Raw genomic sequence first — 27,116 nt, forward strand, 5'->3', positions numbered from 1 at the left:
ATTTCATTCCAAGCCTAACTGCATGGACTCAGACCTTCATATCAGTGATTCCAATCACCCTTTTAATAACAAGAGAGTTAATCATTTCTGAAGCTGCCTCTTGCCCAGAACACATGACTGTGTCCAAAAAGTCTGACTGCAAATCTGTGGCATGTGAGGCTGTCCTGATGATGAACAAATTAAATGATCACACACAAGTCAACTAAAATAAACAAAGATTTAAAAGATGATAATCAAGAGCAAACAGACAAGCCGTGCACCACCACACGGTAGCACCCATTTCCTCAACCCCACACACCTCTGCCTTCAAAGTAGTTCACTATGTAACTAAGGACACAGGAACCTATCTGCAGTGGTAACAGTGTGTACTAGATACAGTGACAAGGAGGCCTGGAGGGAGCAGCCAGGTTCCGTGCTATAGCCCTTTCCTAGCTGTTTTAATCAAACACAGGTACAACAAGGGCAAAATGTCCCCAGGAGCCATTACCTCATCTTCTCATGTTGGAAGGTCCTCAGATGTTCGCAAAGCCAGTACTGGCTCACAAATTTCTTGTCAGTTCTGGTCAATAGGAAGCACCAGGATGACCTCTAAGACCCTATGCCAATTCCAGAATGTTCTTCCTCCTCATTCTTTCATCAGGACTTCCTCAACACCCCCATTTACATATGCAAAGCCATTCCTTTTGAGTCACTGTCCCTAAGCCAGGCCTGCTGCTCCATGGATAGATAGAGAAAGTTGTCATCTACGAATCGAGTCCTCAGGAAGCAGGAGGAACTATATAAATATGTGGTCTATAGGGAACTAAGATCTTTCAAAGCACAGGGTTTACATTCCTAACTGCTACTAATCCCAATAGTTAGTGAGCCTTTCTCTGACCCAGCAATGGTGTTTGTGGAGACACACATTGATCCAGATAGACCCAGCTCTGTCAGCACAAAGATTGTAGAAGGACAGAGAAAAGATCCTGCCATGTACAATGGCACATTGCCTGTAATCTCAGTGGCTTGGAAGGCTGAGGTAATAGGATCTCAAGTTCAAAGCCAGCCTCAGTAACTTAGCGATATTCTATCTCGAAAAAGTAAAAGGGGGTAGGCATGTGGCTCAGTGGTTAAGCACCTCTGGGTTCAATCCCTAGTGTGTACGTATATATACACACACACACAGATCCTAAATGTCCTGCTACCAATGAGCATGGGAAACTTCTAGCCTCTCAGCTCCCATTAGACAATAAAAAACACTTATCAATGTTATATATGTTCTAAGATTAAAAGCATGGCTCCCTGAAAGTATGGTAAGGGTCTCTTGCAAGGTCTGGAGGGGAGCTGTATCTCTGTGCCGAAAGGACAATTAAGCAGAGTCTCCAAATATGAGAGGGAGTTAAAGGGGGAAAGCATTCTGGGCAGAGGGAAGAGCCACACGCAGCCCTGGAGCACACAGCATTCAGAGGAAGTAAAAGATGTCCTGTACGGTTGGAGCTGAGAGAGCAAGGGGAGGCGGACAGCAATTGGCCTGACCCATGGGCCTAAATGTGTCCGAGAGAAGGACCTAGGACTTTACCCTAAGGGCAGTGACAGCTGCTTCTGGTAGAGACAGGTCACATTTCATTTGTCCAGAGGCCTCCCAATCTATGCCTGTGTCACGGGCATGCTTCCTCCTGGGAATAGTTCAGGTGTTCCTATGAGCTATGGGGGAGCTCTGGTCAAGGCTGCACAAACAGTTGAGGGAGCACACCCTGTGGTGAAGAGCCCGAGGTGAGAAGCCAGAAGACAACAAAGAACAAAGGAGGATCCAGCACCCTGCAGGTAAGGCAGGCTCCGGTAAGGAACACTGGTTTATGAACTAGGGGAGGAGCTGTGTCGTGCTCACATTTGAGGGAAGCAGCGGGCTGGCCAGGGCTGGTTTCCTCTGGGGAATGACTACAGGGCATTTCTCCTGAACTGTCTGCTGAAGTCCTCATGACCCCTCTAGGCGGGGAGGGCTCTGTCATGACCCCCAGAAAGCTGAGGCTCAAAAGCAGAACAGAGCATCTTGCCAAGGGGGCTAGACAGAAGGGGCAGGGTGCCTCCTCCTTAGTAAGGACCCCACGGCACTATCTTCGAAGGCAGGCTCAGGAATGACTGTGATTAAGCAAACGCTTCAGGCCAAGAGCCGCCAGGGCTTCACACTGGGGTCCGTAACCTCAGATGGAAGGACCCAGAGATCTGCTTGCATCTCTGGAGCTGTGCCAGGAAGGAGGACGGCAAGGAGGACTTGGGCTGGTGCCCAGGCAGCCCTTCTCCTGGCAGGGGGTGAGAGTTTGGAAGTGAAAGGAGGACATGGCAAGGATGGCCTGGCAACGTTCACAGAGTCCAAAACTGGGATCTGTCTCCCTGGACCGCAGCCTGAGAGCAGCCTGACGGAGCTCAGCATCGCCAGAATGCACTTAGCAAAGAGCAGAAGAATGCACTTGGCCAGAACTGCGCTGATCTGATTCAGAGGGCTTTAAACTAGATTTTAAGGTTGGGGTGAGAGGAATATGAGGAGGGTGAAAAAAAAAGCTAATTAAAAGAATATGGGAATGGATCATTTATAAGAACTATGAAGAAGAGGTTCACTGTATCACAAAGGGATCCACAGAGAATTGCGCTGTCACCGTCCTGTGGGGGAAGGACCTAGAGTTAGCACAGCCACTGCAAGGAATTCTTTATCCCAGGAAATGGACATTACTGGAGTAAAAGCGGCTGGAGAGGATGGGATTCCACCGACCCAAGGAGCCAGGGCAAGACAGAGCATCTTGGCGTTTTTCCTGGGGATAAAAAAGCCTGCCCAGTAGGGTGGAGAATCGGGTGGTGCACCCTCATGCAGATCACAGAATTGGGGAGAAGTGACAAAGGACCTGAAGATGTCCGCTGGGGCAGATATTCGTTCCTACCTACCATCACTCTGGGTCCCTCCAAATGCCCAACACTACCTCGTCATCTAGTTCCCAAACCTCATTGCAGGTCAGACCTTGGTTTTAAGTGAGGAAGACATCAAAGTTAATATATATCGAGTGCCTTCTTCACTGGGGGACTCTGCTAGGAACCATACTCCATCATCCTATTCAGTTCCCACTCTCACACCATGAAGTGAAAGTTAATGTCTCTTTGGGAGAAATGCGAAAGCACATTCAGAGAGATTAAGCAACTTGCCCAGGACCACACAGCTGGTTGGATACCCTCAGATTGCTCCCGCAGACTGCTCTCTGTCCTGCTCTGTGCCCTGGGAGCTCTCCTCTATGGGAACACTGCCTACTTTTGCTCCTTTCACTTTCAGACAGGTGACCCATGGGAAGGACCAGCAAAAAAGTTGGAGCAAAGAAGCTCGAGTCATAAATCCATGGTCCCTTCACAGGGGTAACAAGTTTTCAAGCCACTAATTCCATCCCATGGTCTCTGTCCCCTGGCTATAACTTACAAAATCCCAGTCATGTACCAAATTCCTTCGTATCTAAAGGTGGGAAGATGTTTCCAGCTGCTTTCTCTGGGTGCCTGACCACATTTGACAGCCCCCTTGACCTCCCAGAACCTCTGCCAGTTCTACATAGAATGCCTTCAGCCATCTCTGAGTCTATGCCACCTGTTTTCAGCAGAGCCTCACAAGCAGAGCCCATGACACACACCTAGGACTGGAACCCAGGTTGAAAAGCTCTGCCTATTGAAAAAAAAAAAAAGTGGGCACGAACATTCCAACTCTGCTCTCATCAATGTCCCCAACAGTTGAGTCCAGAGTATCCGTTTGGAATCTGTCATGCAACTTTTCTTTGAAAAGATGAATTGCTGGTTCAAAGAGCGAAACTTAATAAATCTTTGGGTGGCTTCAATCAGTTTCAGTCTGTGGTAGTGTCTAGATGACTCTGCCAGGACTTGGCTTTCTGGCAGGTCTTATGAAACCAAAGGCTGGGCCCGCCAGTTCTATAATAGTTGCCCAAACTATGTAGATTCCAGAGACCTCCCCCGTTCAGAGCTAATAGCTAACACCATCAACTTTAAACTCATGGTTTAATCATATAAATCTGAGAAAGGTCCCAAGAGAAAAAACTCACAACTTTGAAAATTCTTTAGACTTTGTCTTTGGTACGGGGCCAGGTCTTGCTAAGCTGTTCACTAAGACTCATCTAAAGTGGGCTTTCTCAGCCTCAGTCCCATGGCACTCGGGATGAATAATTCCTTGTTGCGGGAATGATAGCATCCCTGGCTTCTACTTACAAGAGGCTTTTAGCATCTACCACCCATTTCTCTCCCTCTATTATGACGACCAAAGATGTTCTGGAGAGCAAAATCACCCTGTTTAAGAATTTCTACTCACAGGAATAGCTTTATTCGGATGCATACTAGCTTGGCTATTCAAACTTTATAAAAGAACCATATGATCACCTGCAAAATGCTGATTTAATGGTTCATTTGTTCTCAAAACTAAGTCCAGCTTTTTTCTCAAATTTTTGAGCTAGACTATCTAAACAGGTTCACATGTAAGCCAATTTTAAAGCTTCCTTTAAAGGTGTTAGTTTATAGGTCCCATAGCCCTCTCCGATCAAGGTTTTCATTCAGCTTTAGTGGCACTCTATAAGAAAATCTGTGTTTGCCCTCGCAGGCCATGTTATCCCAAGGTCAAATACTTAAATTGTAAAATCATATTTGATGCAGCACATAATTTATGCTACAAGAGACACATGGCAATCAAGAATGGCTCCTGTCAAAAAAAAAAAAAAAAAACGGATCTACATCCCTCATGTCATTTTACTCAGGGACTTGGACTTGAGTTGCATACTGGAAAGGATTATAAGGGCTATTTAACTTATAAATTCCATTACCCCCTCTTGCCCCTCAGATTATGTTTCTGATTGAATTTGCTTGGTCAAATATGTATATGATGTAATTCTAGCATAGCTTCCCATATACAATAAAAAAGCAGCGGCCAGTTCCAGGTCCAAGTATTATGCTCTTAATGTACAGAGTGAATATTCTATTTCTCAGTATGAATGGAAACTGAAAAAGCAGTTTAAGGATTATTGGATTATCTATTGCTACGTATTTCATTATCTTGCAATCAAACCAAAATACCAACCCTAGGTCATGAAGACATCCTCTGAGCTTGTTTGGTTCTCCTAAGTCAGACAGACAGGTCTTATTTTGGATCAAATGTATCAAACAGGATCCATTCCAGTCTTACCTTTGTTCTTGTATGCCCAGTAAGACTGGTAGAGCACCTGGGTTAACCAGACACCCATTTTCTCAAAAGGACAAAGAGGAGCCTGTCCTCAAACTGGCAGTGCTTTCCAATATCCCTCTAACTCTCCTCAAGTCTCAGAAACATAAGTTCATTAAAAGGGCACTCTAACATTAAAATGGACAGTCCTGAAATAAAAGCGCCTTTTAAATAAATGGTTAGCTTTTTTGGGGGATGGGGAGCCAGTACAAGGCATTGAACCTAGAGGCACTCGGCCACTGAGCCACATCCCCAGCCCTATTTTGTATTTTATTTAGAGACAGGGTCTGAGTTGCTTAGGGCCTCATCATTGCCGAGGCTGGCTTTGAAATTGAGATCCTCCCGTCTCAGCACCCGAGCTTCTGGGATTACAGGCGTGCACTACCCATGCCTGCATGAGCTTGAGTTTTTTGGTTAATTCAGTTATTCAAGCTTAACAGATGTGGTTACTCTTAAATAGGTGCTCTGATGCACCTATTTAAGGCAAAATTCATTAATTCAATAAATATTTGAGACCTATCATATGCCAGGCATGGGGCTAGATCACAAACTCAGAAAAACTTATTTTCTCCAGAGTATTTTCTAGCTAAACTTCCCTATTAAATCACAGTGAAGAGATATTATAAGGTTCAAACTAATAGCTTAATAGCTCTTCCTGCTGTGTGTGTGTGTGTGTGTGTGTGTGTGTGTATTGGAAATTGAACCCAGAGCCCTGCTCATGCTAGGTAAGTGCTGTGTCACTGAGCTACATCCCAAGCCCCTGCCTGTAGACCATGACCAAGCAGAACCAGCCAGTCTGAGATTGAGGCATGGCTAGAAATCACTTCTGAATTCTCATTCAAAAAAGCCCTTCCTGACCAACTGACATGGCTTTCCTCTTAACAACCCAGTGTATCTGCACTTAATTCACAAAGAAAAGGAGATGTGGGATTGAAATAAAATTCACTTTAAAATAAGGGAAGCAATGGACTAGCTGCTTATGTCCCCCTGCATCCTGCCCCCCCCCCCCTCCGCATTATGTTGTTGATCTTCTCCCAAGGTAGTAGTATCAGAAAGCAAGGCCTTTAGGTTATTGGGGCAGAGCCAATGTGAAAAAGACGAGTACCTTTACTAAAGAGACAGAGCCCTCAGACAGCGTCCATCATGGTAGAACATGGTGAGAAGGCACCATTGATAGACCAGAAAGAGGGCCCTTATATTAGGCACTACAAATGATAGTGCCTTGGTCTTGGATTTCCCAGCCTCAAGAACTGAGAAACACTGTTTATAAGTCACACAGTTTGTATTATTTTGTTATAGCAGCTGAATGAATTTGGGGAGCACTTTAATTTTTATTGTTAATATTCATTATAAAGAATGCTAGGTTTCATTGTGACATATCTGGACATATACAATACCATAATTTGATCAAGTTCACTTCCCAATGCCTTTCCACCTTTTCCTCCTTCTAACCTATTATACTCCCTTCTAATTTCATACAGTCTTTCCCCTTCCCCATAGGTTCTCACATGAGAGAAAACAATACTTTTCTGAGTCTGACTTATTTCACTCAAAATTATGGGGTCCAGCTCCATCCATTTACCTGCAAATGACAATTTCATACTTCTTTATGCTGAATAAAACTATATACATTTTCTTTATTCATTCACCTGTTGACAGACACCTAGACTGATTCTGTTACTTGGGTATTGTGAATTTTGTTGCAATAAGCATAGGTATGCATGTATCTCTAATATATACAAACACTTCAGTTCTTTTGGGTAAATCCCAAGGAGTGGTATAGGTGGTCATACATATTCTATTTTTAGCTTTAAGGAACCTCTATACTGATTTCTATAGTGACCATACTGATTTATATTTATAAGACAGCATTTTAAAAGACAACTATTTAACTATAAAAATTTTAAGAAACATCATCAGAATTTTCTCCCATATTATTTTTTCAGATATAAATGGCCCAGGTATATGATGTCAGATCTTTCTAAAAGTTCCCTCTCAATTAGGCCAACATTATATATTCTGCCCTCATAATATAGACTATACAGTCAAATCTATGTCCTCTATCCATGGCCCATGTAATAAATTTCTTTCTGGGTAAAAGGTCCACAACCGTCTTGGCAGATGGAAGTGTCTACTTCTCCCTGTTCATTCGCCAATGCATTTACTGAATGCCTATTCTAATTCTAGCACCAGGAGGTGGCAGACATAAGTGCAGGTGTGAGCCCTCTCCTGAGGAGAAGCATGCAGATAAGTGGGAGGGCCACTTATCACAGTGAGAGAAGCCCTGTATCCCAGATGAGTGCAAGATAAAAGGGAAACACAAGAGGAATCAAAGGAGGATTTTGAGAAGAGAAAAATGCTTCAATTAGATGAGTAAGGGTCCAATGGGCACCAAGGGAGCAGACTCTGCTCAGATGCACACCTAAGATAACATGGCTCTCTTCAGGTACTGATAGTAGTTCCGTGTGGATGGAGCGTAACATATGAGGATGTTGTACTGATAAAAGCTGGTAGGGACCGACAAAAAACCCAAACAAAAGAAAAGGTAATTAAACGCCATGTAAAATATGAACTTACGTTGTAGACTATGGAGAACCACCATAGGATGTTACAATCTAAGTATAGATGTGATTTGGGGGAGGGGGTTCTGGATTACTGCAACAACCTGGAAGTAGTGACAACTATTAGAAGCAATTGATATGGTTCATATGGGTGATAGTTAAGGTCATGTCCATCACAGTGATGGGAAGGAGGGAAGAGGGCCTATTTGAGAGAAAGCAGAACACTTTGTGATTGACCCGATCTGGGGTGAGCATTGAAAGAGAGGCCAAAATTATCTATATCTTCCAGCTTAAATGACTGGTCCAACAGAGATGGACTTTTCCAGATGAGAACTAGAAGGTATAAGCTGGTTTGAGAACACGCAGCAGTTTATGCATGAAGATGGGAGACACCTCCCATCTGAATGTTCCTCAGACTGGCAGCTGGCAAGCCTGAGGTGTCTGAGGGGCATTTAGATGGAGAGATCTAAAATCACAACCGGGAAAATGAGGGCGTGGTGAGAGGGTGTGGATGAAACGAGAAAACTAGAGAGAAAGTCAGGAAAACCCACCAACCACTTCAGGGGCAGGCAGAAAAGGAGTGATAAGATTACAACAAAACAATGGGAAACATTAAGAGAAAGCAATGGGAAATGTAGATGATACAAAGTCAAATAACACATTGATTCTGGAGATTGTCTAGAGGATGCAGAAGGATCTAGAAAGATTGGATAAAAAAAAAAATCAACAAAAAGCTACTGGAACTTCCCAAAGCATCTGCCAGAGGCAGCTTTCTCAGAGAAATTCCATCTTCAAAAGACTGAAAAGGCATGCCACATTCAGAGGTAGATAAAATGCACTGCAGGGTCTCTGAACCCAGGGGTTTTCTTGAAAAATTATGAAAGCATAATTTTAGGGGCTGGAAAAAAAAATCAATGTGCATCTACCTGGCTACACTGAAGGTACTGTGTCATTTTGAACAAATGCTTTACCAGGTGGATGGGGGAAGGGCAAGGGGGTACTGGAGGGAGGAGGAGGAGTGGCAGAGATGAAAAAATGATGATTAAGTGAGGCTGGGGTTACAGCTCAGCGGTAGAGCACTCGCCTCGCATGTGCAAGGCCCTGGGTTCGATCCTCAGCACCACATAAAAATTAAAAGTTATTGTGTACAAATACAAAAAAAATTTTTAAAAAGATTAAGTTCCTGAGCTCAGATAAGGATGCTAGAAGGAGCCTGAGAGTTGTTATCCTTTGCTAATTCCCAGTTTTCAGCTATTAACTGGAAACCCAAAGTTCCAAACACTGAAGAATTCTCATTGCACCATACTTGGTACCTCCTGAGGGTACCTGGAAGCACTGACCTAAGGCCCGGACCTTGACTGAAAGGCATTGTTGCCTTACCCAGTCAATAAGCCAGGTTCTTTGTGAACACCTCCAGATGCAGGCGACAACCCCTGATATTCCTTTTTGTTAAGTGAGGACAAATAAGTTAATTGCTGTTCAAAAATCGTTCATTAAACAGACTTAAGACACACTTAATAGTAAACTTTGTTTAAAAATCATAATTTAGGGGTGGAAACAATTGTCTACAGATCTCCCGTATTTCTGTAGTCTTACAAACAAAGGCACCAATAACTTTTGATGTGAAATATCTTTCTCAAGACGAGAGAACAAAGCACTATTTCCTTTATTACCCACTAAAATTGCCTACCCAGGAATGAAGGGGAGACATGCTTATTGCCCATTATAAATGATCTGAGGGCTGGGTTGTGGCTCAGTAATGGAGAGCCTGCCTAGCATGTGTGAGACACTGGGTTTGATCTTCAGTACCTTATTTTTTTAAAAAAAAGGTATTGTGTTCATCTACAACTTTAAAAAAAAAAAGTGATCAGAATTTCTCTCTCCTTAGGTTCTTCACACTGTATAGACTGGTATCATTGGACCTTACCCACTTCACTATGGAAAATGAAGCTAAGAAAAATGACTGTGGTTACATAAGTAACAAAGTCCTTTGTCTATGACCTTGGTATCTTGTGTCTTCTGCCATTTTTCCATGAGACTGTGGCAGGCCTACTTAATACCTTATAAGTAGGTTTAAGTTTTATGTAAGTTAAAAGTAGATTAAGTCTCAGAACGTTCAAATTCTTGACACCCAATGATGCCTATGAAATTACCATGTTTAACAGTTAATGTCCTTTACCAAGTTTTCCAATGCCATCCTGTGCTCTGTCTTAAGGTTTATACTTTGTCTACTTCAAAAATACGAAAGACTATGTAATGTGTCAAAATACCATGCAAGAAAACACTTCAGGAAACTGTCAATCTCTGTAGTGGAAAAAAAAAATGAAAAATTTGTTGTCTTTTTACATTTTGAGAGACTGAGAAATAGCAAGAGAAAAAAAAATCCAATGACTGGCAAAGCCTCTTAGTAAGGCCCCGCAGCAGGTGTAGCAGGTAGACCCTTGGCCTTGGATACAGCTCCTGAGAGATTCTAACTGAATAAATGGTATCAAGAAGCAGCAAGTGAGGTCCAGGGGAAACAGGGTAGACCTGAGTCACAGACCCATAAAGAATCAAGTTTCCTGCCAGTTCATGAAGCATTAGACTGGAGGTGTCCAAAAGCTTTATGCTAGTGAACCAGCAAGCGTGAAGCTAATGACTAATGATATTCCATTGCCAGGTGGAAATAGGATTCCAGATGTTTCATGACTTATGCCGTGTAGATTAGGTAACTTAGGAGAATGCCTACATCTGAACAAGAGTCAAACATACTAAACAGAATGAAGGTGACAAAGATGTTCAGTTGATGCTAACAATGACCCCAGCCAGGATGAGGAATGGCTGCTTCCCTGAAAAATGACTATCCATTTTAGCAGACATCAGGAGGCTGGAGGAATTGTCATATTCGCTACTATTTTAAATGCTTGAGAGAAAAATATCAGAATGTTGCTGTCAGTAATTTCGGTAAAAGCTCGACTGGATAGGACATATATCCCCAGTCATACCAGGGAGACGTGGAAATATCTAAGAATATAAAAATAAGGAGAAAAAGAAACTACTGTTGAATGTTACGTTTCCTGACAAAATTAACATAGTGTGGCAAAAATTTTCAAAGTGTCATTTCTGTGTGCAATATGGGGGCTGTCGAGCTAACAACAAAAATAACCTGGCCAGTATGCATGCTTCCATGAAGCAGCTAGTAGACAAAATTCACTTATCAAATCTTGCTAGCAGCCTTCTTCCACTGGGAAAATTCATTTCTCTCCACCTGACCGCAGGAGAGACTCGTGAGGGACAGAGCAAGGTGGAGACATAGTTCTAGCTCTCTAGGGAAGGCAATTCAGTCCGAGGACATACTACAGGGACCTCTGTGAAAACCTGGTTTTCAGGTGAATGGTTTTTCTCTACCTAGTTTCCAGGAAAGAAGTTACTTAGCTCTGATACCTATGGGGATGATAGGTTACTTGGCTATATTGGCTATTTATGGACACATGCGTTATTATTTTTTAATCCTTAGTGCACTTTCTGAAGAATCATACTAAAGAACTTTATCCCAATAGGAACACAGTATTTTCTCTAATCAGTGAGAATGACTTTTTTGCTTTCAGAATCATCTATGAGTTTCCTAATAATAGGACATAAACTTATTAGATATTCTGATGCAAATCTCCAGGGCTTTGTAAAAAATAAGGTAAGGATTTCACAGCAATGAATGCAAAGAGATACCCTACCATTTATACCTGAACTTTCAGATAATGGTCTGCACTGATTTCTGAACAGTACAAATGAGAACACATGCAGATGTCTTTTCCTCACTTGGGCCTAGTAGTTTTACACAGAGGAAAAATACTTAGACCATCACCACTAAGTCTAGGCAGTATTGGGACACACATCTGCTGTGAGCCACAAGAGGACCAGATGGAAAAGTAATTCAAACACATTTTGACTTGATGGTGGGGGTTAGTGGCATCATTTATACAAGAGTTACAGCAGATTTAGTTGGGAAGAAATTTGGCTGACAGATCTCACTAGATGGCACATAATGCTATTGGTATTTAACCATTAGCCCTTCTCTTTCTAAAAACATTTTAGAGAAGAATTTCTTTTTAAAAAATGCTGTATTTTCTGCTTTTAAAAGCTCTTCAGAATCTGTGTAAAGATCTGTAGTAAAAGACTCCTAAAGTGAACAATCATCTGGAAGTTTATGTAAGTCAATCATAAATATTAGTTTTTCCTTTTCTTATAGATACAATTCTGAAATATAGGCCACAATTTCTGTAGATGTGATGCAAGAAAGCACATCTTAGGCAACTATTTTTCTCTGTGGTAAGAAATGGGAAGTTTGCGGGAAGAAGGTAGGCTTAAGGATGGGGCAGTATAGATTTGTACACCACCATGAATTCTGAGGAACCATGATAAATGGTTGTGATGGGGTCAGAACACTTGGTTCTCCTCCCAGCACTGTGCCAGGAAATCTGAAGCAAATCTTCCAACCCATTTGAGCCTCAGGAAAATAAGGATAACATCTCCCTAATTATCCAAATGCACAACATGATATTAAATTATAGCATTTGGGAGGAAGGGAAAGATTGCTACAAAAAAATGTGAAGTGTATTTTGATCCTATGACTCCATAAGGGTCAAGAGCAAAAAAGGGAGTAAATCCCTGGCAAAACTGGACCACATAATGCCAGGTGTTTGATGCAAGACAAACATCTGCATGTGTGATTATACTTTTTATTCTTCCTCCAGATGTTGGGATGTAATAAATGTTAGGGATAAGCAAAAAGTCCTTTTAAAAAATTTGAAAATGAGACTTGGACTAGATATGGTGGTATATGCTTGTGATCTCAGTTACTCGGGAGGCTGAGACAGGAGGATTGCAGGTTTGAGGGTAGCCTCAGCAACCTAGTAAGGCCTCGTCTCAGAATAAAAGCTAAAAAAGGTTGGGAATGTAGCTCAGTGGTACAGCGCCCCTGGTTTAATCCCCAATATGAGAGGAAGGAAGAAAAAAAAAGAGGATCCAGTCATAATAGCCCAGCAATGAGATGCTACCAGGATGTTTCAAAGAATAACAAAATAGACTGAGAAGCAGCTTTCTGGCACCCCAACACTATTTCTGTCTTAAAGGTAAAAGTCTTTAAATCAGAAGTAAGCCTCAAGTCTTCTTTTTGAGATCAGTCTCTTATGGAATTTTTATATACTTATCCTTTCCAATTTTATTCATCAGTTACACATTAGGACAAGAAAGCTAGATTTCTTTGCTGGTTCTGATTTGAACTATTAAACATGATGGATAGCTCTTCTAGATACTAAAAGAATTTTTTTTCTTTTTTTTTTTTTTACCCCAGGAAAAAAAAACATCACCATATGATGCTTACTAATTTGTAATTATGTATGAATTCAAGCCTTGATTCCATATTCAGATACAGGTATCAGCTGTGTGATTTTACTTAATCATTTTCTCCATATCTACCCTTTCTCCGAAGAGGAAAATGACATTTGCTATTTATCTTCCTGAAAATATACTGACATAACTAGTGTTTCCCAAATGCATGCTATGTATATGTACAAAACACTTATTTTCTGTGTTGCTCTTGAAGTTTAACATATTCTGTTTTAAAAGATAGGATGACCTCAAATTCAGCTCTGATTGAACAAAATACCCAAGGAGCCATTTTCTGCCACAAATATTAAGCTTAAAATTTTAAGGAAAAACACCAGGAATAGATACCAACAAGTCCCTCTCAGCTTGGGGCTGTTCTGTATCTCCTGGATTACATAATCATTCAGAAAAAGACTGAAGGTGCAACTCTGAGTGCAAAGTCCCAAGGTTAAGTGCTGAGCTACAACTTTGCAGGGATTTTTTTTTTTTTTTTTTAATATTGCCTCTGGAAGTACCACAACGTAGACACAGCAGTAGAAGGCAGCATTTGGAAAGCACTGGCTGTCATGGACCAGTCTGTTTTCCTGATCCTCAGAGTCTCAATATTTTCAGACTGACATTACTCATCCATGACTGACCCATCTGCCTGGGACAATCTTCTATGGCTTAAGGATCAGGAGTAACTAGACATGATTGAAAGCTGTGGTGGAGCCAGCCTGCTCCTGCAGAATGAACTCTGAGGTTCGAGAGCCAGCAAAAAATTGGATAGACAATGTCGTTCCATTACATCCAGTTCTGCTGAGGTCATGGAGTACTGTCTTGCTTAAGTTAAACTTTATGCCATATTTAGTCAACCCTCCTAGAGTTAAAAGTTTAGTGTCTCTGCTGTGTTTGGTTGGCTAAGGCTACATCGGGCTGTAAGCCATAACACTAAATAAGACCAAACAGTGCTCACGGCAGTGTTAACCAGCATGCATTGTGCAAGCACCTATGCCCGAGAACCATGCTGCAGGTTAATGTGAAAGAAAACAAACCCATAGTGCATAGAGCAATCTGGGAGACAGCTGATGCTCAAGGCTGCAGTGAACAACATTATTGCTTTTCTCCAAATGAAACTAAGATGACAGAATTTCTCCAGGAGAGCCTGCCAGTCTGCACATAGTCGGTATACACAACATGTGCCAGTAATTTTAATTTTTTTCTTTAGTATTTAACTTTTATCTTAATTAGGGCTACATTTTCTTTGCTTTCATTAATTTTGTTATTCATCAGTTTAATTTAAACCTAACAGCTCCCAGGGTAAGAAAATTCAAAATTGCTCGCTTGATTGAGCAGACCCATCTATCCAAATTATAAAGTATTAAGACCCTGATGTCTGGGATTAGGTGTGTCTTATTTTTTTATACTCTCCCTTTTCAATGGCCACTTTTAGAAATGATTTTGCTCTACTATTAGTGGCTCTGAAGATGTCTACTGACAGTGCAGGTTGCAGCCATTCTCCAAACTTACCCGTCACGACTGTCTTCACATTGATTTGCATGTTGGAATCCTTAAGGCTGCACAGAAGAACCTGTCTGATGTAAACTCATCTGTTTTTCTCTCTACTCTCCCTGAACTCACCTTGGGGATGCAGAGGTGTTCCTAGGGAGGAGGGTAACACATGGAGAGCCTCTTTCGAGTTTAAGGATGAAGAGTTCTGGCTCAGAGGGGCAGGCAAAGCAGGGGCTGCCGGCGAGGTCAGGTCCAAGGAGAGGTCAGTTCTGCCGTGGCTTGCACTCCGGCTTCTCAGCTCCTTCTCGTGTGCCTCAGCTGCCAACTGTTCCAAGTATTTGTATCTGAAAGTTAAATTCCAAAGGGTTTCCGTAAAAAGAAAGAGGAGCCCGTGGCCGATGCTTGTTTATGGATAAAACACCTGCAGGGTGAGCTGGTTTCCTGGTGCACAGAGCACAGCGCAAAGCTGACTGGAGGGTCAGTCTGCCAGAAACACCCAGCGGAGCCAAGATGCTAATGATTAAAAACCCTGCATCATTCATAACCAAACAAATTGCGGGAAGCAGCCACATCGCAGAGTCCCAGATCCTGCATCACTGCAGCAGCATTCCGTTTTGCTCTTTTAGGAATCATTTGCACCAATAAGCAAAATAGCAATAATGACCATTTAGAAGCTTTAACAGTGACAGCTGAGGACCAAACCCCCTCAGAGCACGCAGCTGCGAAATAGGAGGACGCTCCTGGACTCGGTGTGATGGAGAGAAACAATGGTCCCAAAATAACAAAAGGGTCTGCTTGCATGAAGGCCTCTTGGAATTTCTGAACCTGCTTCAATGCTAACAGCAATGCAACTGGAATTTACTTTGTTCTTTCAGCATCAACCATGGAAACTTTTTTTTTATATTCTAAAATATTTCTGAGTAGGACTCAGAGACATCCAATAGCTTGGACCTGACGTCACATATAGTTTATTCATCAAAGTCAGTTTAAAAGAACAAAGATACATCTGTTTTGCATTTCAGGCAGGCAAAACCCACTGTTTATTAAGACCAGCTACCAATCATATTCCTCATAGGGTGCTTTATAGATCAGACCAAAATAACTCTGAAATATGTGCCTCTTCCAGATGTCTGCTAATTTTACCCACCATTATTTGTGCAGAATTCAGCTGCAACAGGTCTCTGAGGATATTACCTACCGCTGAACTGTAAAATAGCTTACTTGGGACCCTCACTCCACACCCATCTGGATGCACTGCTTCAGCCCCTCCCAACCCACCAGGGACCCACCCAGGCACTAGACCTGATGCTCCTAATTCACCAGGATGAGAAAGGCAAAGCACATATTTAGAATCTTTACGAAGGATGCATTTAGAAAGCAGGCACCTCTCCATCCCATCCTTGAGTGGGCGTGGCTCCCGGTCACCAGTACCCATTCTCCCAGCCAGCACAAAGGCAGACTGTCCTTCACCCATTCTTGCACGAGCTTCTCGCTCTGTGAAGCCTGCCTTGACCACCACAGCTGGAAGCCATCTCGGTCTTGCCTCTGAACTCATGTCGGATATGTAGCCCATTCAACTCGGATGGCATTTTACATTTACGGCCTGGCATAGTCATCTTTTCACATGTGTACGTCTGTTTTCAACAAGCAGCTAATATGATTTTTCAGAACAAGGAAGATTACCATCCTTTGTTCTCTCCCTCAGTGCCTTGCACTTGTCAGCTGATGGAGAGCAGGCAAAGTGCACAGGGAGAAACCTGCACAGCAGCCTCCACCTGCACAGGCCCACCTGCGGCCCAGGGTGCCGAGGAGCAAAGGCGCACCATTTCGTTTTCATGGGCAGTGAGCCTGCTTTCCTGGCGAGTCTGATAAAAGATGTGTGATGGGTTGTGCATACAAACATCTGAGACTTGGTGCCAGAGCAGATGCCTCACAGGGGATGAGGCTGTACCCAAAAAGAATCACACTCTGGACTTCTTTGCCAAAAGCATCACCTCTTCAAAAGGTGTCATGGTTTAGATCTGGAATCTCCCCAAGTTCTTGTGTTCAGAAGTGGGACTTCTGGGAAGTGAGGGCTCTGACCTCAACAGTGGATGGTGGAATGGACTACTAGGAGGTGAGGCCTAGTTGGAGGAAGGAGGTTAGTGGGGTCGTGTCCTGGGTGGATTTATCTTCTCTCCAGCCCCTTCCATTCTTCCTGTCTCTCTGCTTCCTGGTTACTTGGGGATGAGCAGCTTTCCTCCAACACACCCCTCCACCATGATGCTCTGCCTCACCTCAGGCCTAGAACAATGGAGCCAACCAATCATGAACTGAAACCTCTGAAACAATGAGCCAAAATTAAACCTTTCCTCTAAGTTGTTGACTAACACAAAAGGTAAAAGAGGTAACAAAGAACATGTTTCTGAACTCAGTTAAGATGAGCAAGGAAACCTCCATCCCCTGCCAGGCTGGGAAATAAAAGGATTTTCATGGCAGTATGTTGAGACCCCTGGAAGATTTTCAGATAGTTTACTCAAGGCCATGAATGCTGTCAGCCCAGGCATTCTCACACTGAGTCCATGTCTAGGACAGGAGAAAGGGGAAGGCAAGGAAGGAAGTACAAATAAGACTATCCACAGAGGTCTAGAAGATCAGAACCCAAGAACAGGAAACCAGGAAGTGTGGTAATGAGGCCTTGCACAAAAACCTTCCACTCAGGATGATGACCTCTTCCGGGGTTCGTGTTAGCTGGTCCAGCCTTGGTCCTGGCTTTCCATATCCCTCCCTATCCTTCCCTGTGGGCAGCCATTCTGGCAGACATGGGCTGGCAAACAAAGGGTTCACACTACATTCTGGGGGACTCTCATCCCAGCTGCTGATCCCAGAACCAGAACAGATAAAATACAAAGACTACTCCTATGCATCCCTCGGTCTCACAGATGCCATCCTGGGGAAGAGTCAATGGTTTAACCAGAATCATCCCAAGGAATGAGGATGTAGACAAAAATGGCTGGGGTGGGGTATGGTGTTTAATGGGTACAGAGTTTCTGTTTAAAAAGATAAGGGATATGGAGACTGGTAACCCAACAACGTGAATATACCTGATAGTACTAAACTCTTGAACTATACACTTAAAATGGTTAAAATGTCCAAGTGTGTCCTGTGTGCTTTATCTGTTAATTATATATAATTTTAAATAGCAGGGGCAGAGTGTCACGGAGGACAAGAGTGAGGGACAGGGTTACCTGTCTTCCCACTCTAAATGATCCTGTCAACATAATTCCCATGACCTGGCCGGACCCCCTGACCCCCAAAGGAGCCCTGCCAAAAGTGACCAACTCCGCCCATGGCCTAGCTCTGCTAAGATTGTATATATAAAGCCCAGAACCTGGCGGCCAGCAGCCATTTTATCCCTGAAAACGAGCCACAGGAGGTGTTTGTCCGATTGACCCCGCTGCTGAATAAAGAGAAGCTTGCTGATCTGAGATCTGCTCCCTGACTTCGTCATTTGTGCGCTCACAATAGCACTGAACTTTTCTGGAAGAGGAGCAGCAGTGTTTGTGGACAGCAATCGGGGGTGAGGGTGGTGGGCTGGTACTCATGGAAAGAGGCACAGTAGCCAGCAGTGAGAAGTTACAGCTGAGCGGCCCTCCTGCCCACAGGTCCTCTGGAGCCCTGGAGAGAAAGTTGGACCCGTATCATGGCCTTCCCTTAGATAGTGACTAAAAGCCCCGGCATTCAGGGGCCCAAACACACTTGATCTGGGGAGCCCATCAGCCCATGCAGTGGCTGTCATGTGTCTACTGCCTCATGAAGCAACAGCAATGAACAGAGCATGAGGGAACCTCCTGTGCAAAGCCGGAGGTGTGGCTTCCAGTCTACAGAGCATGGCCCCAGGCACAGACCTTCCACCTTTGCTGCCTTCATCTAAACATTCCCATTTCTCCTCATTGTGCCTCATCCTGTTTGCTCATTCATCTTTTCACTTATTGACTGGATATTGGCTGAGTCCTTTTCATGGGCTAAGAACTCTTGTAACAGAATTAATAATAGACAAGAAAGGTAAATAAACTGCTGGAATAAACCCAGCATCCACCAGGGTCTGGTGGCAGGGCTGGAGCTGTGGCTCAGGTTTTTTGCACAGAACTCTGTAGAAACCCAACCTGAGGTTAACCTAAATCTAGTCACCGACAATGTTTCCTGCTTCCTTCCTCCTGGAAACTCTGCCAAGCTTGGCTCCTCTAACTTCTATTCTCAGTCCTTTTAAGCAATGCTCAGAATCCTTTCTCACCGCTTCATTGTTGACTTTTGTGTATAAGTTCCAAAACTCCCAAACCAGCCCCTAAATCTTGCCTGTGCTTGGTTTCTGAAAGCCATGCTCACCAGGTGGCATTTCCTCTTTGGATCCTGCTACCCAGCTCCCCCCTCAGACTAAAAAAAAAAAACCTAGGCTGAACTGATGTACCAGCTACCCCACCTCCACCCCAACATGTCCCCAGACTGGATCTCATTATACTCCACTCCACTCTCTGAAAAATTCATGCACTTCCCTTAAAATGGATCATATCATATAAAAACTTTTCTATTTTTAAAAAATTAGAAGCAGCAACTCCATAGAAACATTCCTGGTCTATCACTGTCAATAAAATTTGTCTGAAACCATGGAAAGATAAATTTTATTTTAACTGGATGGTCACTGGACCTCAACATAGCAAAACAATGATTATCTTCTTCAACTAACATGACACAAACCCCAAAACCATTGGTCGTGACTCAGGCCATCATTCTCTGAGACTTTTCATTAAGAATCATTGAATCCTGGAAACGCCCCCTACTCTATCTTGAAGAGTTAATGGGTGGAGTTCCTTTCTTATTTCTGAACCTCTTTCTACCTCTGATCTCCACTTAGTTGCTCCATTTATTTCCAAATTCCATTATATTTGGAGATCTTATTATTTCCTGGATTACCAGGAACACTCAAAACTTTCCAAATAGGGATTAGAGTATCTCTCCCTCACTCTTATTATCACCAGGTAATTCAAGAAACAAACTACCCAAAAAGTGTTTGATCCAAACCAAAGGAAAATTATTGCCTGCTTTTTATCAAACTTCTGTGAAACCCCAATGTGGGCTGAGGGAAGGAGCCCTCATGGGGCCATGGGGAGTCTGCTCCGGCACCTGCTAAGGCAACCCAGGCAGATGGGCAGCTTGTGGTTGAGGACCAAAGACAGCAAAATAGGGGAGGAGAGGATTGACAACTCCTCTACACAAGTCTGCCAGGCATAAGCCCTTATTGGGAAAAAGAGCAGCAAATAACCACCCCTGGCTTTTCAATGGTTTGGAAAAATTCTGAAGTCATTCTGAACCACAAAGCACCTTGACATTTCCCCAGGAGCTGTCAAGCTTTGCCTATATAATCTGATGGTCAAGTTGTAGGAAGCTCAAAGTATAGACTCTGGAGGAAAAACTTAAAAAAAAAATTCCTTAAGCCTGGGCAGAAAGTCAACAATATTTTCAGTAAGAGGGAGTATAATTTATACACCCCCACCCCATGTTATAAACAGACACTGGTTAGAGAAACAGAAGTTTCTGATTTCCTTACCAGCATCTTTCATTCTGAATTTACTAGCCACAACTGGTAGTTAGGATGACAATAATCTAATAGAATGTTGAAAATAAAGCATTGCTGTAGTTTTATTTATGAGGCTGACTTAAGCACCTAATTTTTTAATTGAGCACAGACAGTCTCCACTCTGCTCAGACTGTCTTGATCTATTTAGCTGATGGTGTCTAAAAAATTAGCATGATTCCACATCTTATTGGCACAGTCCAGATGTTAGGTTCCCAGCTGGCTCCAATACAAAAGGTGTAAAATGAGCCTTTCCATCTCTCCATGCTGTAACGCCATCTGGTGGCAGAGGTGACAACTGCAGTCTGTACAGTGTAGAGGGTAAAAACTTGTCTAAAACCAGTTTTTTTTTGTTTACCTACATTTATCAAACACTGAGTACGCTAACTATTTTTATTGGGGTTCAAGCCCTGCTTCCACTGAAATTAATAAGCTAGCTTACAGCTTGAATATCTTAAAACAAAGCTGCTGGTTCATTTGCTCATTTGTGTATTCTACATAACATTCCTAAGTGCCTACTACATACTGTGGTGGGCACTGGGGGAAGCAAGGTAAACCAGGCATAATTCCTGACACTCAGAAGCTGGGTGCAACTCAGGAGATGGGGGTATGATCAGGCACAACCAGCAAGAGTCTCGGGTGTGTCTATCACCCCTTACTATGTGTATGCTCAAATATTTGTTGAAGGAATGGCAATGAAGTGACATGGAAGCACATGCTAAAGGTATCTAACCTGGGCTGAGCAGTGGTGGTCCATGCCATGTGAAACAGTCATACACTGCACAATGGTGTTTTGGTCATTGATAGATGATATATACAACAATGGTCCCATAGAAGTAATTTCAAGGACAGATCCCAGCAGTTAAGTGACAAGTGACAATACATGTACTATGTGTCAGTAAGGTAATAGCAATGTGCTCATTTGGAGAGGAGCACACATGCATTCCACCATAACACTAAATGATAAAACTTTACCTGGAAAAACTTACACAACTATGGCACCCTTTCCCGTCCCTGCCCCCCCCCCCAATGCCAGTTACACAATGCTTTAGGTGCCTTAGAAGAAGTTAATATATTTTAATGAACACAGTCTCCTCTGCATGCTTGGGTAACAGTGCAAAGTCACATACTATTTGGTTAGAATGGCAAAGAAGAGATACCAACCTTCCTTCTCTTGCTTGTCTTTGCTCTTCTCTTTTGTCTAAATACTCTCGGCTAATAGAAATATGCACAACAAACGGGGAAGGAAAATAATAATAAAATTAGATGCTTATAAAATTATGAAGTTATTATTAACAGGATATCATGAAAGCCTGCTATTTAGAAGTGAAAAAACATGTTCAATTTTTTTTTAAAGTTTAAAGGCTGTACTTTAAAGTTCTAAACACAATGGATTTTCAATAAAATCACAAAGACATTAAAAAACAAAAATATAGGATTCACTCAGCAACACTATTACTCTGTGGGGGAAAAAAGGTAAGTAGTGAGGGAGGAAGAGAAGTTTTAAAATTTTCATTTATAAAATGTGGTGACTGTGAGTAAGCAATAGTTATTGGAGGTAATTAATATTTGACTGAGCTCCAGTAGTTCCATCATATCCATCTCATGAAATAAACTTCTTCCAGGCATGGTGGTGCTCACATGTGATTACAACACCCTGGGAGACTGAAGCAGGAGGATCACCGAGTTCAAGGCCAACCTCAGCAACTGAGACCGTCTCTCAAAAATATTAAAGGGATGGGGATGTAGCTCAGAGGTAAAGCACTCTTGGGTTCAATTCCCCCCCACCATACACACAAAATCAATCAATGTGTGCCCAAAGGTTGTGGCCATTTGTGTTATACTCCGCAGTTTGGACACTCCTTCCACAGTCCAGGGTTCTTTCTCCCCATCATCACACTCTCAGTTTCTAGGTCGGGAATGTTAGGAGCTCTGACTTCATGCATTCTTTGTTTGTAGCCATATGATGCCCATCTTTGTTCAACTTTAACATTTTGTTTTTCTCTTGATCAAGTTCCAACTCGAATCTGATTTTAAGACTATTTCGTTAGTCACCTCTCAGTGGACTATTTTCCTGGAGAATCAAGACATGGTTTTCTACAGTGACCCTCATGATGGAGCTTAGTATTCTATTCCTAACTGAATAGAGTCCCTAACTGGATTAAAAGGGACAGTACTTCATGAAGACTGAAGTAGGTTGGGGGTGGGCTGCAACTAGGACTCAGATTGGTCATCACTTATAAACATTATCCTTTTCCACGCAGAAATAAAATTTCTCATAACCTTGAAAACTTAAAACCACATTCAACAAAAACAACCGATAAGGAACAACAACAACAAAATCACAGAAAGGTTAACAATTTAAGTTAATGAAACCAGTGAGAGGTGGCCTTTCTGATAACACTAGAGACCACCATGTAAAGCTCTTCCTATATCCTTTTTCAAATCTCATTTCATTCATTCTCAGAATATGGAATTGCAGTTACTATAATTGAGTTGCCTATGCTCTGCCCTGATGTTAGCTTCCTTTCCGGAAAAAAAAAGTCATTCTGCTGGGTATCTCTGCTTTCTTAAATGACAAGTGAAAATCATTTGGAACCAAGAGCAAATGGCAGACAGCTATGAACAATCTCCTATGGCAGGATATCCAAGTCTAATCCTCAACGCTGTGTGCATGTGTCACACATACGGGGCTCAATATATATTACAACACATTCTTTTCCTATTCTCTTATACCCCGGGGAATCTACACATGAATTCTAGACATTTTGGTGTTCTCCATGGGTCTCAAAAACTGTACTTAAAAAAATTTTTTTTGTAGTTATAGATGGACAGAATGCCTTTATTTCACTTATTTGTATGTGGTGCTGAGGATTGAACCCAGTGTCTTAACGCATGCTAGGCAAACCACTGTACCACTGAGCCACAACCTCGGCCCTTATTCATATTTTTCAATTTCTGTTTCGTTTTCAGATTAGATAATTCCTACTGTACCACCTTCAGGTTCACCGACTCCTTCCTTTTCTGTTGCTCAGCTAATGTAATTTTTTCATTTTGATTTAAAACATATTTAAGTTCTATATGTATGTATACACAGCCTTTTTTTTTTTTCTTTGCAGAGATACCTCTTCATTTGTTTCAAGTACATTTGTCTCCTACTGTTTTTTGTTGTTGTTGTTGGGGGAGGGTACTGTGGATTGAGCACAGGGGTGTTTTACCATAGAGCCACATCCCCTGCCCATTCTATTTTTTGGGACAGGGTCTCACCAAGTTACTTAAAGCCTTAAGTTGCTGAAGCTGGTCTTGAACTTTCAATCCTCCTGCCTCAGCTTCTCAAGTTGCTGAGATTGCAGGCATTGCCACCATGCCCAACTGTCCTTACTTCTTGAAGCACATTCACAGTAGCTACTTTAAAGTCTTTTGTAATAATTATGACATCATCTTCATTTTGTGGTTATCTTTTGATTATCTTTTCTCTTTGAGTTAAAATTTTCCTTGGGTTGTGGCTCAGTGGTAGAGAGTTGCCTAGCCCAAGTGAGGCACTGGGTTTGATCTTCAGCATCACATAAAAATAAATAAGGTATTATTGACCATCTACAATAAAAATATTGTTTAAAAATGCTTTTTTCCTGTTCTTTGCGGGACAAGTTATTTTGAATTGTATTCTATAAATTTTAAATATCCTATAATGAGTTTCTGGGCATTTCTACCAAAAACAATCTTGATTTTTGTTTTTTAGCAGATAGGTTAGGTTCAGCCTGTGAGTTCTGGCCTGCCTTCTGATGTTGTTTCCAATATTAGTTCAGTTTGCGTCTACTTTTAGTGTTACTAAGATCAGGCCCTGTATGCACCACCCATTGGCTAGTCAGGGACCTGGGTGATGGTCTTCTATTTAGTTTTTAAAAGCTGTGGTATGTGGTTCACGTTCAGAGCCTTCACTTGCACACATCAGAGATGGGCTCAGGATTGCTCACTCGATCTCCCTGCTCTTTGCGACTAACACTTTCAGGCTTCCTTGTTTTCCTTGCTGGTCCTTCAGTCAAAGCTTGTGGCTTTAGCTGCCCTGCTCTGTTGCATACTTTGCTGACTGCACTTTTATCCAGCCAAACAGCAGCAGAAGGCTAGACAGGAAAATGATTTGCCTAGTGTCACCAGGCCACTGCTCTGCTGGACAGGGGATGGGCTCTCCTCTCAGAGTGTAGGCTCCAGCCTGGGCGTGACTGCTATCCTGTGCCTTTGAAACAATACTGCTTGGAAGCTGGGCCAGGAGAAATAGAAAAAAGTAAAAATGGAGAATTTCTCTACTCTGACCCTTAGGAACTACTTTGTGCCTCAGTCCAGGAAAAGAGGGCTTCTTTTGGAGTTCTTTTGGTCCACACTGATTTGCAATTCTAAGTTTTGGGTTGCCATTGAGGTCATGTCATGTGACACTGGAGAAAAATAGTGAACTCTCCCTGGTGGAATTTTAAATGCTCATCTCCTCCCTCGATTCACCTGCTCTTTCAGAGCTTTCAGCTCTGGATTCTGTCCATGATTTATACGTGCACTCAGTGATTCGACAGGAGTGACAGGAAACAATGTGCCAATTTCATTTGTCTCAACATTGACGGCATTTTAAGATAGGGTGCCAATCAAAAATTTGGGGTATGTAGGCTAATCTCTGAATTCTCCACATCTTTCAGTCAAATTCCCTGTTGCTATTTGGTGGCAAAATATGAAGATTTTTCAGAAAGCCATAAATCAGGAAGTATTTAACTAGTTACAGGAGTTTTAAAGATAAGTTATTACAGAAAAGACCAGTTTTTCAAACTACTTCATGAGAAATGTGAATACAGGGATGACGTTTCCAATATCTTTCAGTAGAAGTATGACAGCTCAGGGTGTGCCACTTAAGTATGGTGAAGCAGCAATGCTTTACTTCACGTGATTCATACACCCACTCTTATAAAAGCCAGGATTAGCATTTCGCCCATGAACTTGGGGGTATCTGTTTCCAAGAAATAGTGAGTTATAGCTTAACAATTTCACAATCAATTTTTCTTCTTGGTATCGGGGATTGAACCCAGAAGTGCCTAAACACTGAGCCACATTACATTTCCAGCCCTTTTTATATATTATTTTGAGACAGGGTCTTGCTAAGTTGCTTAGGGCCTCCTTAAATTGTTGAGACTGGCTTTGAACTTGTGATCCTCTTGCCTCAGTCTCCAGAGCTGCTGGGATTATAGGTATGAACCACCACACCCAGCAATGTTTATCATTTCTACAATTACACATACTCTTGCTGGCTTCTGGAGAAAAACTAAGTTGTTCAATTTGTGAAGTCCTCACTGACAATGCCTTATATCACTTATTGATCCAACTGAGAATGATCAATGGAAATAATTACCAGAGGAACTGAAGGAAGGAAACAGGATGCAGAGATAGTGAGAGGCTGCAACAAAGAAGAGATCATGTAGATGTTCTAGGAGAGATGTCTAGGAAGATGAAGGGGAGAGAGTACAGAAGTAGGAGAAATGGGGGAAAGTAGAAACGGAAAGCAGGTAAGCTTATCGGGAAAGGAAGAAAATGTGTTTAAGGAAAGATTCAGCAAGTGGTTTGCATTCCATGAAGACCAGGGATGGGGGTGGAAGGAGGTGGTCCTAGATGAGAGGGAACAGGTGAACTAGCAGAGGAAGAAGTGGAGGGACACTGGACTTGGTGGGGGAAGACAACCCAAGACATGAAATCTATAACAGGCCACCATGCAGGGAAATATGCTTGAAGCTGGACAGAGACCAGGAAATCAAGGGGCAATGGGTTGGGGGTAATCAACAGAATAAATTTTCCTCCATCATGAAGTGGGATTATTGTTGCTATATACATATACACACATAAATAATATATATATTATATATATATAATACATATGTAACAATAATATATATAAAATACTATTAAAGATTGCTACAGTAAGAAAAACATTTTCTTCCAGGCATCCAACAGAATATGAATAAAACATGAGGACCTTTAGAGAGAAACAGCAAATCAGATTAAGGCAATTAGCCTCTGTGTCCTCAGGAAGGCCTGGATAGAACCATTTTGGATAATGGAGAACCCAGGAACACACAAATCCCTAATTGTATTTGGCTCTTCCTGCCCTATGGTTAGAGAAAGGTCAGAACAAACCAGTTCCAGCCTACTGCAGGTAAGTCTTGTTTCCTTAAAGATATACACAGAATTAAAAACAAATACATTATTTTGTACATTTTGGCACTGTATTGATACACAGCTATCCAGACAGATGGTTTGAGCTGCAATCCATTGTTAAAAGAATCTTAAAATCCTTCTTACTTGAATTTGTTTCTCTCTTCCCGTTCTATTCTCTGCAACCTTTCTTCTCTCTCCTGTCGCCGCCTCTCTCTCTCTGCCGCCAGTGACTCTTGGTGCTGCCTAAAGGATGATGTGAGAAGACCACTCAGTGATGACCTGAAGGTACAATGAGTTCATGTTTTAGTTGCTTGGACTGTTAAAAGTACTGAAGCAGGAATCGGTCGCAGCTTGGTTAGAACTGAGGGGCTGCCAGTATCTAGGCACTGCTTGGGGAAAATTATTGAGTGTCTCAGGTTGATTTCAGGAATTTTGTCCGTCATTGGTGATATGCAATCTGCTTCAAGCACTGCTAGGATAAAGAGATGGTTACATAAAATACCAAGCAACATGGTATATGCTTGGCATATAGTAGTCAATCAATCACAGGTATTGTTATAAATAGAAAGTATTTCAGTAAAATGCATAAAATAAAAAAATATATATCTTTACAATCTATGTTAAGACATTGATAACCTGGAATCACCTTTCCAACTAAAAATGTTTTCTATTATGT

General features: G+C 42.2%; 1 protein-coding gene across 17 annotated transcripts in view; it reads right to left on the reverse strand.

The window, feature by feature from the left end:
- Positions 1-27,116, reverse strand: part of Fhod3 (formin homology 2 domain containing 3) — a 428,888-nt gene that overhangs the window by 63,317 nt on the left and 338,455 nt on the right. For 10 of the 17 annotated variants that reach the window (XM_078030172.1, XM_078030162.1, XM_078030161.1 and 7 more), the window contains 3 exons: positions 26,585-26,719; positions 21,419-21,469; positions 14,773-14,987 (listed from right to left, as the gene is read on the reverse strand). In XM_078030172.1, the coding sequence (XP_077886298.1) occupies positions 14,773-14,987; positions 21,419-21,469; positions 26,585-26,719 (401 nt within the window). The remainder of the gene's footprint in view (positions 1-14,772; positions 14,988-21,418; positions 21,470-26,584; positions 26,720-27,116) is intronic. The other 7 variants (XM_078030166.1, XM_078030165.1, XM_078030171.1 and 4 more) reach the window with 3 other exon arrangements.

This window comes from Ictidomys tridecemlineatus, chromosome 13 (genome assembly GCF_052094955.1).
Source record: "Ictidomys tridecemlineatus isolate mIctTri1 chromosome 13, mIctTri1.hap1, whole genome shotgun sequence".
NCBI lineage: Eukaryota > Metazoa > Chordata > Mammalia > Rodentia > Sciuridae > Ictidomys > Ictidomys tridecemlineatus.